At 53.0% G+C, this 20179-nt stretch overlaps 1 protein-coding gene across 2 annotated transcripts; it reads right to left on the reverse strand.

Annotated features, from left to right (window-relative positions):
* Window positions 1–1161: 1161 nt before the first annotated feature.
* Window positions 1162–20109, reverse strand: TMEM63B (transmembrane protein 63B). 2 transcript variants are annotated; one of them, XM_042022964.1, is made up of 23 exons: window positions 19880–20109; window positions 19173–19252; window positions 17614–17652; window positions 13939–14029; window positions 13118–13155; window positions 12243–12385; window positions 11921–11972; window positions 11526–11634; window positions 10916–10986; window positions 10037–10117; window positions 9804–9927; window positions 9576–9709; window positions 9293–9430; window positions 8864–9017; window positions 8489–8595; window positions 7640–7726; window positions 6129–6194; window positions 5827–5989; window positions 5562–5667; window positions 5264–5431; window positions 5008–5123; window positions 4702–4782; window positions 1162–3665 (listed from the first exon to the last, which is right to left on the reverse strand). In XM_042022964.1, the coding sequence occupies exons 1-23, from the start codon at window positions 20060–20062 to the stop codon at window positions 3501–3503; spliced, it is 2496 nt and encodes an 831-aa protein (XP_041878898.1). In that variant the 5' UTR covers window positions 20063–20109; the 3' UTR covers window positions 1162–3500. The 2 variants fall into 2 exon arrangements, with proteins under 2 accessions (XP_041878898.1, XP_041878899.1); XM_042022965.1 differs by lacking the exon at window positions 17614–17652.
* Window positions 20110–20179: the final 70 nt, after the last annotated feature.

Here is a 20179-nt window from a genome sequence, read left to right on the forward strand (position 1 = left end):
TATTTAGCTCTGCACAGAACTGCAGGCAGCACTGTGCTTTCAAAGAGTAAGAGGCCTATAGTGCCAGGGCTTGTTCCTGCTTTGGGTTTGTGCCCATCCTTGTGACCCCATTGTCCTGTTCAGTTCCTGCCTTATTACCCTTCAGTGGCCTCCAACGCTGCTTTCACAGACTCTCCTGGGGCAGGAGACAACTCCTCAATAATCCTGTGACAAAGGCTGCCCCGTGTCCTTCCCCCTAGGCGCAGAAGCAGTTTCCCTAAAACACCTGCAAAATCCCTGTGCAATTTCCTTGTTTCCTTCCCTCAAGCTTTCCTTTGCAGTGATTGCTGCAGGGACTTGGCAGCAGGCATGGTTCTTCTTTCAGTCTTCTTTGTTCTCAGGCATTGCCTCTTCCCTGCCCTTTGGCTACGGGGCCGGGGCATCTTTTGTCCCCTGCTGAGGCAGGGACAGAGCTGGAGTCATTTGTCCGTCTCCCAGCAGCCCACGCCAGGCCTCGCCGCTCCATTGTGCCATCCTCCGAGCAACGGCCACTGTGCACAACATAAGGAACATAGCATACAGCAGTCTCCCGGGAAGCACGCCAGCTCCAGCCTGCACAGAGCGGCAGGGAGCATCCTGGGGGCTGGCTGCTTTTGCTGGCTGCCCCAGCACTCAGCGGCTGGCTGATGTATGAGCAGCATCGTGTGTTGGGAAAGTGCTCCTCTGTGCTCCAAGGGTCTAGCACCCCTCACTGCTTGTCCACCCAAAGCAGGGGTCCAGGTTTTGAATGGATATGGCAGGAGTGGCTATGTAACTTGCTGTTGGAACAGTAGGGGTGGGCTGACATCTGGCATGAGGCTACCAGTGAAACTCCCCTACCACATCATTCCCAAACCATCTTCCTCCATCCCAGCCTCAGTGCACGCAGCTCCCCATCTTATCTCTTAGCAGCAAAGTCTCTGATGCCTCTATAAGTCAGAGGGAAAGCCATTCGTGCTGGGAGAGCCTGTGAGCCATGGCTGAGCTCCTGGCAGCAGGGCAGGGCTTGTGCTCACTCACGACTCCCCACTCCTCCTTTTGCACCACGCATGCTCCTGGCAGCCCTGCAGCAGCTGGGGTCCTCTCCTCCCAGGTCCCAGCCCCCAACACACTTCACAAAGAAAAGACTGCAAGAACAATAGCTCCTTTTTTTCCTTTTTTCTTTTGTACACAAATATATACAGGGTATTATACACATCTCTACACAGACAGTGCCACTCAGAACACACAGCTCTCTGTGGGCAGGGCCCCGACAGCCGCAGAGGCAGCCCCAGAGCATGGCCGTACCTACAGAGACCATAGTATCCCAGCCCCCCTGCTGGACCAGGAGCAAGGGCAGTAGGTGGGTGTGAGAACAGGGAAGAAGGATCAACATTCCTCCCACCCCAGCCTGAGAGTGGACTGGGAACTCTCAGCTCACAGGCTCATTTCATTCCTGGCCGCTACCTGGAAGGGAGGGGCAACTCTCACCATGCACCTTCACAGCCATGTGTGCTCCAGCCCCAGCCGAGCCCTGGAAGCTGGGGTGGCCTGCCCTCCCCATGCACTGAAGACCCACATCTTTTCCTTCCACCCTTTTCTCCAGGCCTGGGATTCCTATAGAGGAGGTGTACAGGAAAGTCAGCTATGTCCTCCCTGGAGCAGGCCCCCACCTGCTCTTTGTGGGTCTGGCCCCCTTCCTCTAGTGGGAGGCACAGGGGAGAAAAGCCATAAGATGTGACCACTGTTCCCAGCAGCTGAGGTGGGCAGGGCTGACACTTCACTTGTTCTGGTCTGTTAAAGTGCTTGGAGCTCCAGGGCCAGCATGGGTGATGGAAAAGGTAAATGACTGTCCCCCCTTTCACCCGGCCCCAGAGGGCACAGCCCCAGGGAGCTGCTGCAGCACCCACAGATGACAGGCAAAGGGAGGGTGATAGTGTCCGCAATGAGCACCAAACAGGATGGTGGCAGGGTTTGAGGGAAATAAATATAGCTAAATAGCAGAGGGATTTATTATTTTCCTTTACATTTTACACAAGGGGAGGGGGGAAGCAATTGAGGGCAACTGATACTGACCAGAAGCCTCCTCACAAAGTGTCTTTAAACAGGGTCAGCCCTTCATCCATGTGCCAGAGGCTCCAGTCCACTTCTCCCACCCATCCAGTTCCCTGCCTGCCTCTGGGACACAGCTATCAACAGGGAGGGGGCAAGGGCAAGAGGTAGGAGAGGAACAACCCCCCTCTCAGGCTGGGTGATAGCAGGGGAGCCTACACCAGTCAGGGCAGGTGAACAAAGTCAGCATAGCCCCATGAGGCTTTTGTGCTCCTGAAGATGGTGGTCTTGGTTGGAGAGGGCTCCTAGGGGCTGCTCTCCCAGGGCTCCCTCTCTCTCTGACCACCTCAGCTGGGGGAAGACCCTGCAGTAGCTCAGGGAAGGAAGCCCATGGGGCCTCACTGCAACCAGGCAGTGCTCATCTTGCAGGGTGTTGAGGGCCTGTAGCCTGAGACCCTTTCTCCCCTCTCCCTAGCACCCAGGAGACCCCCACACAGCCCCCCACCCCCAAGCCTGACCCTGCTGTGCAGACACAGGGCAGCAAAAGGGGGGCTGCAGTACCACATGGGGGTCAGGTTGATTTGTTTGAAAGGGGAGTAAAATGTGCAAAGAAAAATGCCACTTTAAATGATGCTGCAAACCCCTGCCTGTGCCCCTGGGGGAGGAGGGAACGGGACCCTGGGGGAGAGGCTGCCTGTGCCTCCTCCTGCCCACATGAAATGCCCTCAGCACCCCTCACTCTGCGAGGGCCTGTCTAGCTCAGTGCCCCTTCCCCGGCATGATGCCACCCTTGACCACGAAGCCAGGCTGTCACCGTCACCACCCCTGTGGTGAGGGGGAAGCCTGTCACCACCCCTGGGCCTGGACCAGCTCCTGGGATGCTGCACCAACTGGATGCTGAAAGCGGTTGAGAAAGGGCACACGCAGGCACAGGGAGAAGGTGCAACAAAAACCAACCCCACCCTGGGTGGGGTTTCCAACAGACTGACCGAAGTTTTTCATTTATCATCTTCCTGTAAATCTAATAAATTATTAGTGTTTCTCACCAGGAGGACAGGGGATAAAGTTGCCTGCTCAGAAGACCCCAAATGTTCCCCTTATGCCCCTTCCCACAAAGCACCCAGCTCTCCTCCTCCCTGCAGGTCCAGGGCAGCACCACGGAGGTTACGGTCCCCCCTCCTCCCCAGCCTCTGGGGTTCTGGGGTCCAGGGATGCGTTGAAGAAGGTAGCTAGTAAAGAGCATGCCTGCCGAGCAGCCGGGCTGGCGCAGGGGTGGAGGGGCAGGGAGATGGAGAGCTTGCAGCAGGGCCCCTGCCCTCACTGAAGGCAGCGGCCCTGGGGGCGGGAGGGCGAGGGCAGTAGCCAGCACCCTCGGGTACCTCTTCCCAGGTCTCCGTGCGCACAGCCTGCCCTGCTCCTGGGCCTCCTTCCCCTCCCGCCCTTCGAGGTCCCTACTGGTGGATCTCATTCTCTATCAGGCTGTCCTCACACGACTGGAAATCTGTGTCATTCATGCCATCTGCATTGATGAGCTCCTCATCCTGCGATCCCTGCTCCTCCGACTCTGTTGCTTCGCCCTCCGGCGAGGAGTCCTGCAGCACTTGGGCGATGTACTTCTGTCAGGGCCAGGCATGGGGCAGCCAAGGGGTGGGGAGAGAGCAGAAACACATGTGAGTCTAGGGAACTTCTCCAGGAAGCAGAGCACAACACACTAAGCACCATGCATGAGGCTGAGCGTGGGGATATGCTGGGAGGGCAAGGAAGGGTCCAGACCCCATGGAATGTACCAGGAGAGGGGTAAGAGTGGGGCTTGGCCCTGAAACACTCGATGTGTTTCAAACCCCAGCATTCTGCAACAGGGCACCTGGGCTGGGAAAGAATGTGGCTTCTCAGGCTCTTTGGAGCCCACGTGAACTGGAGGACTGCAGTGCCTTTTTTCCTAGTAGATGTGTCCTCTAAGGCTATGCCTGCCTCTTACAGGGATTCTCCTTTTGGCAAAATGTTGCTGCCCTTGGGTGTCTGGAGACTAGGAAGGACTAGATTAGATGTGCACATCCCAGCCCTGATCTCCTGAGGAAGCAGGAGGCTCTGCTTTACCCCATCTCTGCAGCCCTATGTAGACCCCCACTACAAAAACCGTGTGGAAGGAAGCAGTTGGAGTGAGCCAGTGAGCCAAGGTGAAGTTCACAAAACCGACTCTGTGGTCTCAGGATGTTGGAAAGGGGAGAGAAGAGTCCCGAAAGCACTTCCATGGCCTTCAAGTGTCCACAGAGACCCCTTTGTGTTGGTGCTACGACAAGCCTGGTGGGTGACAGCCTCTGCTGGCGTGCAAGCGTGCAAAGATGCAGAATGAGAAGGGAGACTGACCCGGCTGGATTCACTGTCCCAGCCGAAAGAGAGGTGGAAAGTAAATGCACAGCATCTGAGGAGCAGTGGGAAAGAGGTGTGTGTGGGGGGGTTACACTTCATCACCCAGAGCATGTGAGTGGCACAGTGCCCAACAGTTGCCTCCCACCCTCACTGGGAGGATCCAGGTGCTGACTCAGAAAAATGAGAAGTGAGGAGTGAGGTACTCAGACAGGGAGTTACCTCCCCCTTTCCAAACTCAGGTAAGGAGTGTGCCAGGGCACAGAGATGGGGACAGTGACTCACAGCTGATTTGGGAGGCGGCAGATTGGTGGCAGGTCTCCCATTCTGCCTGTTGTCCATGGCATCCACTTCTGTGTGGTCAATCTGGAGAGAAAAGGAGAAATTGAGACTGCCACGGCAACACACTTGCTGTCCCACCTCAGGAGCAGCATACAGGCAGCAGGGACAGCCTTGGGACTATCCCTGCTGTGAAGCCAGGGTTGACAGGCTCTGCTGAACAGCAGGCTGGGACCCCCCAGAGCCCCTGCTGCTTTGTGGTTGAGCTGTGCTACCAAGGAGAAGGGTCCTGCACCCACCATTCCGCCTCACCTTGTAGTTGTGAGCGCTGAGGTATTTGAAGTGCCCAAAGCAGACGTGACACAGGCAGATCACAATGGTGATCACGAGGACCACAAAGGTGAACATGGAAGTGGGGGCCAGGAATCCTGGGGCAAAGGAAAACCAAAGTGGCGGTGTCAAAAGGACTGTGACCGTGCTCCATGGCTAGAGGCTGCCAGGATCAGAGCCTAGCCAGGGAAGTGGCTCAGTAGTAGGCTAAGGGCTGGCATCCCAGCCCAGTGCTCACCTGTGCGCACAGTGGAGAAGAAGAGAAGCCAGAAGAGGCAGAGGATGGGGGCTGCCACTACCTGATTCACAGCCCCTGAATGGATCTTCTTGTCCAGCTTGGCAGGCAAGTAAGCATAATACAGGTTGTATCGGTCCACCAGGTGCTTAAGCAGCATGTACATGAGCCCTGGGAGAAGGGGAAGAAGATGAGTGGGGCATCAGCTGCTTTCCAAGGCTGAGAGGGAACATCTCCCCCACATCAGCCTTCTTGCCTCCCCTCCATCTCTGACACAGGGAGGAGGAGGGGTATCGCTTACCAAAAGGGACGATGATGGGGCAGGTGATGCTGTATGTCATGACTACAGTGAAGACACACATCATCCAGGCGTAAGCAGCCCCAAACTGGAACTCGTAGGCCTGGTGCTGCAGGAGGGAATGGAGACCCATCAGCAGGAGGACCCTGACAGCTGAGCGGGCATGTGCAACACACCCAGCTCTACACACAGCACTGGGTGAGCCCCACTGCAGCACTCCCCTCCCTGGGTGCAGGCCACAACCCATCCCCTCAGTCCCGCTACATACTCGTTTGACGTTCCTCCGCTCGGCCGCCGAGCGGGCCAGGCAGAGGCGTATCATGTACATGAGCAAACCAGGGATGCGCAGCAGGTCCATGGCATTCCCGATGAAGGCAGAGGCGATGACGTAGTTGACGAAGAAAGCCCCATTGTCTGGCAGGAACACACACCTGGGAAGATGCAGCAAGAGCAGGATGCAAGAGGTGCTCCCTCCTTGCAGGGCAGCATTTGGGAGCCCCCAGTACCTTTTGATGCCAACAAGAACCACCTCCCACTGTAAACAAAGTCTTTCTGCTCAACTCCACTTACTCAAATCGCACAGCAGCCTCAGCAAGGAATTTTTTGTCAAACAACCAGCGGAAAAATACATCCAAGCTGTGGGGGAAGAAGGCAAGAAGAAAAGATGAACCATCAGAAGCAGCGACAGACAGAAATGCACATGGCAAATATGTAGAAGCTAGCTGCTCTAGAAGAATCCAAAGCTCTGACCATAGACTGTTTTGTTCCCTGTTTGAGTGTCACCAGCCATTATGTAAACTGGACACTGGAAAAAAATAGAACAAAACAGTGCAACACTCAAAAAGGGATGTAAAGCTTCCCACTCATGTGTGTTCTTATCCCTTTACCCTGATCCTATCAATATTTTTCCTCTCTCCTCTGTTTGGGCGCAACATCCATGTAAGGAACAGGTGACTGACTTTACAGAAGAAACTGGTTAGGTACGAGGTACCCTCCAACAAGACTTTTAAAAAATCTCTTAGGAGAAACAAATCCCATTTTCCTCAATTCTGATTTTTTGATATGAAACCATCCAATCCTCTGGAAGTGGTGGAGTACAGAGCTCCACAGGCAACAGCAGGAGGATTGACTCCTCAGAAGGAAGCACTTTATAGTCAAAATGCAAACCTTCTGAGAGCATTCACCTGCCCAAGATGCAAGTTTACATGCAACAAGGCTTTTTAAATCTGTGTTGCAAACACATAGCCAGTGGGATGAGGGACTATTGTTCTGCCACTATCAGAGGGTTTGTCTAGTCTCAGGAGCTGCCTGACAGCACCACTGAGGGGTTGTATCTCAAATATGGAATTTAGATGGGCTGTAGACAATAATATCCTAGAATGGCTTGGGTTGGAAGGCTCTTAAAGATCTTAAAGATCCCTGATCCCACAATGTGTAAAGAATGAACTAGCACAGTTAAGAGTTCCCTGTCCCACAATCACTCCCTAGTTTTTTCTTCCTCACACAGTTCCCTTGGCCCCTGTTCAGCACTAGAGCCCACACCAATGGCTGGCAGGTGATGCATCAGTGTTTCCCACAGGGCAATTCTATAAACTCTGCAGGAAGATTTGAGGCATACACCCAAACAGATGAGCACTGCTGTACCCACACTCTCCCACCCAGCTGAACAGGGCAACCTACTCAAGTACTGGCTTAAAGGGGGAATTCACTAGTTTTGTGTAAAATTTGGATTGCACACTGAGCACAGAAGTGGAGAATGCCTCCTTCATCAGCAGACCTCGAGCAGACTTTTCACACGTACTCATCTACCAGGCCGACTTTTGCTGCACTATTTGTAACACCATGGCACATGTCAATGTGTCTGCAGATTGAGTCAATGAAGTCCTAGAGACCCAGTCACGTATGGTCTAGCCTGCTCTCCCTCAACCAAAATTAAAACACCAGTCTCCCAAGGAGATGGTGGCCAGGCCATCAGTGCAGTGAGGGAAGGATGTTGTATAAATAAGAGAACAATCAGGAGTGCACCTCAACCCTCCCTGTGCTCCACATCTCTACTTGCCTTCCTTTGCCACAACCCCTACCTGCTCAGGCCCAGCGACGGCAGCAGCAAGACCATGAAGATGAGGAAGGTGTAACACTTGTGCATGGTTGTCCTATTCTCTCCAGACCTGAGGGCAGAGAGGCTGTTAACCTTTCACTGTCACCCCACCAGCCACACAAGCTGTGCTCCCATGGCTTTTTCATCAGTAAGCACTTCCCAATACCTAACCTAAATCCCACCCTGTCTGTTACTAGTACATGAATACGTCCCCTCTCCCTCCAGCATATTTGAAATCTGTTATCGAGTCTCCTTCCCCCTTGTCTCACAGGCTCTGCAATCACCTTCCTTGACCTGCAATCCCAGGAGCTGGCGACGCCCTCCCCACCAGTCTCTGCAACATAGACCACAAAACAAAGTTTACATTGCATGTCCTGTGGAGAATGTGCCTCACAAGCAGCACACTTCTAGTTCTCTGGACTTCAAATGCTTTCCCTGTGGCCAGAAGCCAGAGCAGCTAAAACGATTTTCCCTCTTGGAACAGCTACATCTTACACATGGTACAGGCACACCACCCCTGCCTGCTCACCTGAGCCAGGACTTCCCTCACTACTAGCATTTCACATAGTGACCAGCCCTAACTCTTCCCAAGCTTTCTTCTTCTTGTAGACCTATGTGAAGCTCTGCTCAGACAACCATGCTGCACAACAGCAGCTAAAGACTGGCAGAACAGCTGTCCACAGCAGTCCCCAGGTGCCCGAGAGGTGCATGCTTGGAGTGGAAGACAGAGGTTCAAGCAGTAGGATCCAGCCCGTAGCTTTATGTCAGTGAGAAGTGTCTAGCAGCCAGTCAGCTCACTGAGAAGGTAAGAACAGGTGCTGGCTGTCCTTACCTGGTCCAGTGTGCTTCAAAGAAGGCAGAGTAGTATACAATGGTGGGCAGAAGAGCAGAGAAGCACCACAGCAGCAGGGTGGGGAAGAACTGGGTGATGATTGGGTTCTGCAATAAGGCAGAGAAGAAATCACATGTTACATGGTGCAGCAGCTCTTGTGTCAGCAACAGGTACAGTTGCCTTTGCTGATGCCAAATCCCCAGCACTGCGACTGCCACCGCACCCTGTCCAGGTTCAGCACCTCCCTCATTGTCAGGCTGACCAGACCTGGGGATCAAGGACAATCTCTCTCCCTATCCCCAGCCTTGCAGGGGATGTTGTGCCTTGGGGTGGTTCCTGTGTTACCCACCCTGCACCTGTCTCCAAAGTCCTTACATTGAGGTACTCCACGGGCTTGGTGACATTGAACTTGTCCATAGTGGTGATGATGATAGCAGGGGTGGTGAGAAAGAAGAGGAGGATGAAGAGGACCACATTGATCACAAGGCAGCGGATCCACCATATAAAGCCCCGGATGGAGAGGTGTTCCCTGGGAGGGAGAAAGAGAGCATCAGGATGGCTGCACAGGGTAGAATACCAGGTGTAGGGCTTCACATGCACACCACAGCCCAGCCTGGTGAACAGCACTTGGGGTGCCAGCCCAAGGCTTTCCCCCTCCCAGTCAGATCAGACCTCTAGCTCAGCCAGGCTGGGCTTCAGCAAGAACAACTCACTCAGTTACCAGAGGAGCAGATGGAGAGGGAGAAAGGGAGGCTGCACCCCTTTCCCACTGGCAGGGCCACTGAGCCCTACAGAGCTGCTCACCAGTAGATGTTCTGTGGGTCAGGAGCATAACTGACAGTCCAGTTGGGGACATGGAGGGACTCACTGCAGGAGGAGGCTCTGGGCTCCCCACGGCACGCACAGCCCTGGCACTTACAAGCATTGAAATCTTTGAGGATTCTGGACAAGAGAAAGAGGGACATGCTGACACAAAAGGCTGGCAGGCACAAGCCAAGAGGATGCCTTAGTGCTGCCATTCTTCTGATTTAAGGCAAGGGCTGGGACAAATCACCTTCTTGGGGAGGACAGGACCATTTACACTCACATGGCTGTGATGGTCTCATTGTGGAAGGTGACAAAGGCCATCCCCAGAGGCTTTTCATTAACCTTCTCCTTCTCTCGCTTGTAGTCATCTTTGAGCTTCTCCTCCAGCTTGGTATAATACTCAATGGCCTCCACCTGAGCAGGAGGACAGAGGTCAGAGGAGAGATGATCTGGGGACCCAAGCCACAGGACACTCAACTGCTGCCCAACACCTCCAGCTCTTCCCTACCTCCTCACAGCCCCTGATGACACAGCAGCACAGGTGGCCACAGGGCTTGGGGTTGATCATGGATGGGGTGTTGTCCTTGCTCTGCAGGTTGGTGAAGTAGACTCGCCCACGCTCAGCTTTCTTCCTGAAACATGAGAGCGGAAGAGAAGGAAGAAAGGAAAGAAAGAGGGTGACTTGAGGGGGGCACCAGCAACATCAGCCCACTCTGCCTTTTCTCCCAAAATAGAGGTTACCTCTCTGCATCGAGGAACATCAGCCGGGCAACATCATAGCAGGGACGGGCCTCCAGGACAGTGCAGTTGGCATAGGCCTCCCTGTGGATGAGATGCATCAGTTCATTACAACTGGCACCAAAGGCTGTACCCCTCGAGCAAACTCCAAGTGTTCAGGACTTCTCTCTGGCCCTGAGAAGAGTGTCCTGGGCTGAGTACAGTGGTGCATACCAAGAGTTTGCAGGGGAGCCTGCAGGCTCTGTCCCTTGTAGAGGACGCAAAATACAGGGCAAATGCTACATCCTTTAGGCTTTTGCACAAGAAGCCTTTCTGGACTTTTGCCCTCTAGCAGCAAGGAGCCTCTCTGACCCCACACTCCCTCTCTGTCTTCACAGACTTGTGGTCAGAAGGAGGCAGAAGAGTTCCCAAAGGGTACAAAGCATTTCTTTTCTACCTGTGGTGCTTCTAAACATGGTCCTGACAGTGAGATTCTGACAGAAGAGAAACTTAATTTTCTTGTTAAAGAGATATACTTTCTACAAGGACTGTGATCAGGGCAGCAGCACAACATCCCACAGTCACTGCTTGAGCACCTCCTGCCTGTATCTCATCTGCGAACTTAACTACATCTCAAGACATGCCCTGTCCGTTGCTTACCACACTGACCCCTATGGCTCTGCAAGAAATAGCTGGGCATATACCAAGGCACAAAACAAAGGATACTTCAAATTCAGATAAAAAGCATAAAAGTAACAGTGAGAGGCCCAAAATAAAGGTATTCACTGATTTTGCCTAGCTCTCTGCTCTCAATGCATTATTGCCATTCCAGGTAACACTAGTACTACCCTAATAAAAACACCCCTGTTGCAGAGCATTCTTTAGGGACACAGTGAGACTTACTCAAAATGCTTCTTGATCTTCTCTGGCTCAGCATATTTTGAGATCCCATTGATGAATAGAGTTCGCTTAACCTGGAAGGAAGAGAGAAAGGAGAGGACAGGCAGGTGTGGATGGTGTAAGAGACCAGAAGAGAGGTTGCAGCTTGCAGCAAGTCCCCCTCCCAAGACCTGCATCAGTGATGAAGAACGGTGGGCCCATCACTTCTAGCTACCAGGGCTCCCCCTCTCCTGTGCTTGCGCTAGGTGTTGTGATCCTGCACCCGGGTGCGCTGCAGATTGACAGGCTAGGGACTTACACTGCAGGCGCCTGAACAGAAACAGGGCTACCCTTTAGAAATGAAGAAGGCAAAAGCAGCTGGAACAATCCCTAAGGAAGAATGGGGTCCTTCCACATGTTTACCCAGTGCAGTCCTCTCCTGTTTCCCCACAAGCAGTCACAACTGCTGCTCTGAAGGTGATCTGCCTTTGGCCAGGCAGAATAAAAACAGCCAAAACACAACAGCCCTAAATTGCTGTGGAAATTGAGGTGCTTAGAATTTTCTCCAAGGCTACCTGACTTGACCACAGGGCATGGGAAAATGTGCCTGGGAGAGCGGTCAGATCCTGCTCACCAAGTCATCCTCTTTGTAGCGCATCTTGGAAGTGTGCCGGCGCATGCTGTACACTGTCAGCAGCAGGTACAGGAAAGCAAAGGTGGTGTGCAGCCACAGCAGGTTGTTCCTGTCACAAGGGAGACCACAAAGGTCAATGCAAGGTTGCCACTACAAGTCTGTGTGAGGCTGGTCAGGCCCTGAAGGCACTGGGGCCATGAGTGTAATCAGCATAGCACACAGATGCCCTACAACCAAATTCCAGGAGCTCAGCCTGGAAATTGGAGCAGGGACAGTAGCTTCACAGCAAGGGCAGAAATACAACCTTCAAGGAGATGAGGCTCTGCAGCAAGTGAACATATATAAAAGACCCCTTGAGGGCCTCAATTATCCATCCCACCCCTGCCCACACATACCCAGACTTCAGGTTAGCGATAGTTGTCCTCCCAAAGCTGTAGGCATTGTTTTCTAGGGAGAAAGAGGCAGACACAAGCATGTTCAGTAATGCTGAGTGGGACAGAGCACCACTAGAGTGAGCTACAACAAGAGTATCACCTGCAGAATACCTAAAAACCCAAGCCACACAGGATGACCCTGTGGATGCACTACTCTCAAAGCGAGACAATAGTTAGGGTTTGTCTCTGTTAGTCCTGTCCTGCCCTCCACTGCTACCCAGTGGTCTGGTACATGGTGTTGAAAGCAGATGCCCCAGCCCAGCCAAAGGCTCCTTGTTCTCACCTAGCAGGTCCCCTGAGAAGTTCACAGGTAACACGATGCCCACGGAAAGCACACCCACGACCACCAGCAGCCCAATGATGTGCCTCTGGAAGGACAGGTAGTGCACTGCATCACCCCCGCATTTGTCCCGGATCTCATCATCCCTGCCAGGGAGAGAAAGGCTGTCAGGCAATTTTCTACATTTCCTCAAGTGCTGGGAAAAAGTACAGGGTCACAGCTGAACTCCTGATCTGAGCACACACAGTACCCCTGGTTCTGCCCTACAAAGCTGTAGCCAGACTCTGGGTTTGGGAGCCCAGCACTCAGCCTTGAAGCAGCCTGGGCACAAACCTGCCTGTGCAATGGTTACCCAGCCCTGCTCCCCCATGGCCCTGCCCTCTGTCACCCAGGAGAGGCAACAGAACACACCTTATACCCTTCAGGTGGGCCTTGCCTTCTCTGCTAAGATACAGGTGCTGATGCTATTCCACAGCATTCTGAATAGAAGTGCTTGGGAGACTACTTCTGTGCATCATTAAGCTGAGGGCATCTCCTTGCATTCTCCAGCCCCCTTCTCATAGCCATTCCTCAGACAGCAGTGCCCCTAGCAAGAGTGCCAGGGAGATGAGTATATTTGCAGAGCAGTGGACAGTGTTTCTGAAATGGGACTGAGGTGGGGCAGCCATGGGCCTGGGTTCTCTCCTCTGTCACAGACTCACTGTGTGACCTTATTTTGACTTTAGGACTCCTCATGTAGTCCCGTCTTTGCTCTTCAGAGAGGGGGCTGCAGCAAGGGCAGAGATTTCATGCAGCTGTACTGTACCAGGCATCCCAACAACCCTGCACTGCCCCTCCTTCCTCATGTGGGACCCCTATGCAGGTCCTGGGACACTTACTTTATCCTGAAGATGGCTGTCAGCCAGGAGCAGAAGCCCTGTGCAAAAAGAAAACAGGACGGTTTCACATCACTCCGTGTTCCTTTATCCCAGCTCCTTCCTTCAAAGGTTCCAGAGACCAGGCTGGTGTCTTTGCACCTCCACATACCTGGCTCAGGGGAAAGGCAGACCACAAGCACGCAGATGTGCAGAGCCACAGATGGGCCAAGGTAAAGGAAGCGACAGTGCTACTCCATGGAGCACAACACAGGTTGGACTCTGCTGTGTGGCTGTCCCCTACCAACTGGCAGCTCAAGCTTCCAGGCAACCCATGGGCTCCTGGCTAATATGGAAGCTTTCCAAAGCCTAGGTAGACCCAGAAAATTCAGCATGCAGGTACTTCAGCCATCATGCTGGACAAGAGAAGCTCTGTAGGGACTGGGAAGGTAGGCTGGGCCAAGGCAGTGCTCCTCAAAGGACACCTAGGGGAGCTTCACCCTCCATCCATCACACCCATTATCCTCCCCTCCAGCGAGGAAAAAACCATTAGAGGTAGACCACAGTGTGAGGAAGAGCTGGCACATAAGTATTGTTTGTAACGCTGAGATTATAGGCTGGACAGATGTCTGTTAAGCCACAGTGATGTAGAGCCTATTTATTTAAGCATATGTCTAAGAGCTGCATAGCTCCTTGAGCTCTACTACTGCACTCACACACTGCAAGATGTGGGACTTAAGGGCTGGGAACAGGCCAAAGTGTTTCTTGTGAAGAGCCTTTGGTTCAGCCAAGCTGTGGGTTCCTGGCCCCTCAAAGGCAAAGCGTTTGACTCTTTGGCTACTCACGTTGTCCCTCTGGTCGAAGTCCACAGAGCTGGAGACGGAGGTGAGGCGCTCGTAGCGGTCATGGTTGTCAGAATGCAGGGCGGAGGCTACGCTAAAATGACAAGTGGGAGGTGAGGGAGAAAGTTAGAAGATGCGAAGAGGCAGCCTGGCCAGGAACCAAGAGCACCCAGGAGACGAGAGGTTAATTCAGGTCAGTTTGCACCAGGTGAGATGGAGAGAGGTAAGATCAGAGGTAGCAGTAAAGAGAGAACCCTCCTCAGATGGCATGCTGAGCCTGGCAAAACCCATGGGCTTAGCCCATGGATGCTACTCGTTCGGCACCTTCTGAAAGGCACCCATACTATGTGGCAGTCCCTGCAAGGAGAGGCTGGCAGAGGCTGCCACAGAGGAGAGGTGAGGTCTGTTTAGCACAGGATTTAGACAGCAGAAAGGAAGCAAGAGCTGGAGGCTGTCACAGTTCCTCTGGCTCTGACATGGCTGGAGAGGCACTGGGAGCAGCTCCTGTCCTGGAGGACCTCACTCATCTTCAGGAAGAGGAAGAAAGGAGTCTGGTAGGCTGCATCCTGCTACACCAGTCCTCCCCACCCTTAGTGCTTCAGTGCAGGAAGAAGAATGCAGCTGCCTGGAGCCAGGCTTAGTGCAACCTGCTTCCCAGCCTCAGCTGAGCCTCCAGCCTGGAAATCCCTTGAGCAGGAGCAGGGCAGACAGCTAGAAATGAATGCTCCATGCTAAAGAACAGGAAAGCAAAAGGGGTGAATATCACAGACCACTTTACTCCAGCCAGAGGCAGGGACCTAGATGAAGAACCTGCAGCAGAAGCATCCAAGGCTGACAATAGCCCCCACTACAAATAGAGGCAGAGGGCAGCTGGAAAAGGAGGCAAGAAAATGGTCCAGAGACCTAAATTAAATAGCACTTGCAAGATGACAACAGCAGGCTGGGATCGCGGAGGTGCAAGAGAAATATGACTGATCTGAAGGCTAGAAACAAAGGGAAAAAACCAAATGAAAATATGGTCTCCCTGTAGGCACCACAGGCTCAAGGAGGGAAAGATGGGCAAGAACACAGAGAAACAGCTGCTGAGAGACAAGTGCTAGAGAGGAGGTAGATGACACTGTGGGAAGGAGAACAAGCAGACATCCTCATGAACATTCTGAAAGGAAGTGGATGAGACACATGGCCTCTCTCAGAGCAGAGTAGTACCTGCTGAGTCCTCAGTTCCTAGCACAAAGTAACAGAGACAGGGGAAAGGAGATTAGCTGAAGGTCAGGGGGCTACAGCAGGGCAGATTAGACAGTGGTGTGCAGCCTTGCCACTGTGCAGCCCAACACTCTGCTCTGCTGAAGGGACAGAGACAGCTTGGACCCAGCTCTCAGACCTTCAGCTCTTTATAACCACAGAGGCCTTGCAGCTGGGCACAGGGAGAGAGGGTGAATTTCTGCTGAGGAGAAATTTCTGCCCTGAGGAGAGCCCAACATGATGACACCATGAGCTTTTGGCTTCTTGGTACTGAAAAAGTAGAGGGCAAAACAGAAGCAGCATTGGAGGGCACAGCTGAGAGGAGTGTCATGTTATGAGATGACCAGGATAACTCAGCTCTGTGCAGGGGGATGCAATGACAATAATCAGGATGACCTGAAGTGTTGAGAAGACAGAGGATGTAAAACCTGGCCAAAGATGGAAAGCTGAAGAGAGAGCTCCAACAGCACCTTCAAACTGGATGGAGACTTTTTAAAGCAAAGCATTGACAGTGCAAGTAGGTGAAAGCAAGAGTGCCCCAAATCACAAGATTAAGGTGGGACCCTGCATGATGCAGGTTTGGTGGAGGCCCTGCCAGGGAAGGAGAAGGATGAGGTCCGAGGCACAGCTAGCCTCAGACCAAGGGAATCACAGGCTCCAAGAGGGCAGGCCAGGCATGCTGTGGAAGGGACTTGCTGTGGTGGGAAGCTGGAGGTGGCTGCATGGGTGGCAATGCCCACAGGGCTCTGTGATCACTTCCCTCATACAGGTGCAAGTGGGTTGCTATGACCTCCCAGTGCAGACTGAGCTGCCAATAGAGACTTGATGGCTACTGCAAGCTCTGACAAGTAGCAGGACAAGGGCACTTGCTGGTTCTCACAGAAAGGGAACACATCAGAGGAAGATGCCCTCTCCCACAAAGAACAATATTGTACATTCAGGGGCTGGGAGCACCAGGTTTCATATACGTGTTCCTAACCCACTACCTGTCACTGCACCCCCCAGGAAAGAATAGCTGGGATGGGAATGTGCCATTAGCCTTGAAGGAACACAGACAGAATGAGACTTCCTCACTGAGTTCCACAGGTTTTTGGAGGCTTCTGGCTGCTAACACTGTCACAGGACATGCAGTAGCTTTGGGGGTGGTATTTGTGGTGTGTGTGGAGCAGATAGCTCCAGCATGCTCAAATGAAAAACAGGAGCAGGAAGAAGTGGCCCCTTGGAGAGAGATTAGCACTTGTGAGGATAAATGAAGTGGCTCCCCTAAAAGATCCTCAGAGCATGATGGCTCTACTACCTTTGCCTCACTCCCCTCCACAGGATTTTAGCAGTGAGAAGTTGCCACACACACCTGAAGCAGGGCCAACCGCTAGTGAAGCACTCAAGCACGAGCAAGAAGTCCCCTCTGTGCCATGTACCACAGCTACCATTGGTTCTGTTTTCACAACTTCAACTGCTCTGCTCCTGAGGGCAAGGATCAGCTGCAAAAACAGGCACATTCTTGTACCCCCACAAGGCAGTAGCAGGCCCCTGCTTTGCAAGTGGTAAGGCTTTGCAAGTGGGAAAAGGAGGCTGCAGCTTGCTGCCCTGGCCTCAGACACAAATCAGTGTGGCTGGAACAACCATGGCAGGCTGTGCACTGCCAGCTGATCGACCCCTCTGCAGCATATACCACCCAAACAGTCGGCAAGGCATGGGCGATGGTCTTTTCTCACGCAAAAAAGAGGCAAGAAGGAGGTAAGAACAGGGAGGACAGTCCATGGCAGGTCTTAATCGGCAACACCAGGCCAAGGTGACGAAGGACGCTTTCAGCAGCACTGGGACAAAAGGGGAAGAGAGAAAATTAAAGGTGCTGCCTTGCTGGGTGTGGGTTTAGGTGACAAGGGACAAAGGCCAACAGTTAACCTGGTCCCAGCAGCCTCATGGGGTAAAAAGGAAAGACAGAGTAGTCTTGCCAGATCTTCTTTGTGCACCTGCCTACCCTTGCAAGTGGCGAGGGAATGGCTCTTGTTGCAACCTGGCACAAGAAGGACCAGGGAAAATAGCTTCCCCTGCACCTGGGTGACCTGAGCATACTGTGGGCTCAGGCAACCAGGTTTGTTTACTTTCATCATAAGGCAGGATAGCTGGACACAAGCAGATAGTGCAGGGCATGTGGTATAACACCCTCTGCCCAGGTCAGGACTGAGAGTTCCCTGGCACTGCTGCTCTCAAGAAGAATTTAAGGGCTACTAGGGGAAGACCAGGGTGCATTCAGCTGTGGTAATGAATGACACAAAGGGGAGGGAAAGAAGAACACAAATCCACCGGGAGACACAAATTCATGCCCAACTCCCAGCCATTTACATTAGTTCAGAAGCAAGACAGCTGCAAGAGAAAATGAGAGAGAGGTTGTGAGCAAGAGAGAAGAAATGAGACCCTGAAAAAACAACATACTATTCCCGCTCCTCTCTTTCCGTCTCCCAGCGTCGGCGCCTGGGGGCACAGAAACAGAAAGGGACAGGTTACAACGACGGGAGTAGGTGCTGAGTTCTCCTCTTTTGCAGGGAACTACGCATCCAACGTGGCTCCCCGTCATCCTGAAAAAGAGAAACCTGCCAGTGGTCAGGCTGGAAAAGACCTTCCTTCCAGAGCCCAGCAATGCCTCAAATCACAGCAATCTGGAATACCCACTGGTCCAGGGGCAGAGTGCTTTGCTGCCACAAGGGAAGCTGGCTTCACTGGGAATGTGACCGGGCTCCATACCATGGACATTGCAGGGAGCTCCTGAGTGACGGGGTCAGGTAGGAGAGACTATTGGGACTGTCTGGCTGCTATCTGAGCTCCCCTTCCAAGGGGAGTATCTCCTCCCCACCCAGGGAACAAACACACATGCATCCCTCTCCCCTCAAAACTCTCATCCTACCCCATGGATGAGCCAAGCAGCATGGGCTCCTCCCTGCAACTACAGTCCTGTTGATCCACAGCTCGATCCAAAGCCATGCTGTCCCTCTCCCTGTGCCTACCAGCTCTCCCTCTCCAAACAGCTGGCACCCCTCTGCCTTTCTGCCTACAGCCACTGCTCACACTCCCTTGCACCCAAGGTGCTCAAGCGTTGCCTCCAAGAAAGTTCAGCCCTCTCTCCCCCCTGGAGGCCAGAGCTGTGGCTTCCTGCCAGCATCTGGATCCAGACTGCTTAACCCTGCTGCCCTCTCCCCATTGGGGTCTCCTATGATTACTCCTTTCTTGTTTTTTCCCTTCTACTATCTCTGTACAGTTGATTTCCCCAGACAGAACAGGAAAATACTGGCAGAGGAACCACAGGGACACAGCTGCTTATCTAACCCTATCCAGGACCGCTTATTTAAACCAGAATTCCTAGTTTGGTGCTGGAAGAAAACAACTCTTTCCACTGTTGTGCAGGGAGTGCTCCCTCTGCTGTGGAGCTGCCATCCCCAACAGGCCCTGGCTTTTGCTGACAGACACTGTAGCCCACAAATGCATTGGGCAGGAAGGATCGACACCCAGACCAATTCATCAGCACTTGGGATGCGAGCTAAGCTCGTGTCGGCACAGCAGTACCACACCTGGAAAAGCAGCATACTACTGTCAAGTGCTCTAACAAGAACTGCATCCAGCAGAGTCACAAAGACACCTTCAGAGGCTTAACAAAGCCTTTACTGTGGCAGCCCTCACCCCTCCTGTGACCTCTTGTTCCTCTCCTCCCTCCATCTGCTGTTCCTCTGTAAGGGCCCCTGCACATCTCTGTCACTGAAGGGATCATAAGCAATATGGAGCCAGCAGGGACCACTCCGTGTGTTGGGAGAAGGATGCTGTAACGAAAAAGCCAGTAAGTGGGGATTTCTTCCTATTCCTGGAGCTCAGGGGATGCAACTGGCACATCTGCCTCTCCTCTCCAGCTGCTCAGGCACACAAAATAGGATTTATCCCTTCTGCTTCACAGCAAAGAAGGGCACTACTCATATCTTATTCCCCTGCCACTCTCCCACTCTTACCTGTCAGCATCAGTCACCAGGGCCAGGCGTCCATAGTCCCATGCAACTTTACGCAAAATTGAAAAGACAAACAACAGTGCCTGAAAGAGACCAAAAGAGAAGCTGTGAGAAAAAGCACTGTCCAACTCTATCCTTGTCCTCTGCATGCAGAGCTACAGGAACAAGGAAGGTAGGAGGGGACAGGGTCCTCAGTTAACAGCACACTGAGACCACAGGAAAGCACAAGTTCCTCAGGACTGTTAAACCAGACTATCTGGATAGCTGTGGGAGGCAGAGGTCCAGGATGCAACACACAATAGCTAAGGTAGCCCCACAGGATCAAAAGGCCCTGAGGTTCCTAGAAGTCAAAATTATGGCTATATCATTTGTGGTTCCACAGCTTCTAAGGAGGAACATGCAAAGCCACTGGGTGGATAAAGCTGCAGGGACTTGGCAACATAAGTGGGAGTTTTGGGACGCAGGACCGATCCAACATCAACCCCATCCTTATGGCTGCAACACCCTTCCATGAGGCTCAGTGTGGTGGTATTGGAGCTAGGTCAATAGTGGCTAAGCCCACAGTGCCTAGGAGACACGATCAGGGCCAGAAAGCCAGCAGCAAAGTCAGGGATGGCATTTGGGGCCCTCAACCCTAATTATCTGATCACTGTCCTTGTTTCATGGTTAATTAGGGGAGAAGGTGGCAAAGCAACAGTAGGTAGACTTACAAGAAAGCACATAAAGTCAAGGGCTAGGACGGTGGGCACTCCACCGAAGGGCAGCCCCTGCAGCACAGTGCTGCGGATGCGTGCACTGTAGCAGTAGTCCTTGGTAGTGCTGTTGTTGTTGCATGTGGGAGTTTTGCAGGGGGCCCCTACTGAGCCCAGGGTGGCGATGACGTAGGGAAGCATCTCTACAGCTTCATCGTCTTCCCTGGGGAAAGGAGAGAAAGAGCTGGTTAGACATGTGCCAGTTCGATGACAATGTAGCCCTGCTGGAGTTAGGGGCCAACCCTGCCTGCCAGCTCA

Source organism: Corvus kubaryi, unplaced genomic scaffold (assembly GCF_017639235.1).
Source record: "Corvus kubaryi isolate FWS band 111438036 unplaced genomic scaffold, C.kubaryi_AGA036_p1.0 37232, whole genome shotgun sequence".
In the NCBI taxonomy this organism is placed as follows: Eukaryota; Metazoa; Chordata; class Aves; order Passeriformes; family Corvidae; genus Corvus; species Corvus kubaryi.

Bases quoted from the DNA above. Each gene is read 5' to 3' on its own strand.
- TMEM63B (XM_042022964.1), bottom strand. From the start codon at position 20,062: ATGCTTCCCTACGTCATCGCCACCCTGGGCTCAGTAGGGGCCCCCTGC. The intron at 6,195-7,639 runs GTAGGGGTTGTG...CTTCCCCCACAG, and splicing joins CCGTCGCTGGGCCTGAGCAG to CTTGGATGTATTTTTCCGCT. The intron at 5,124-5,263 runs GTGAGCACTGGG...CCTTTGCCCCAG, and splicing joins CTTCTCCACTGTGCGCACAG to GATTCCTGGCCCCCACTTCC.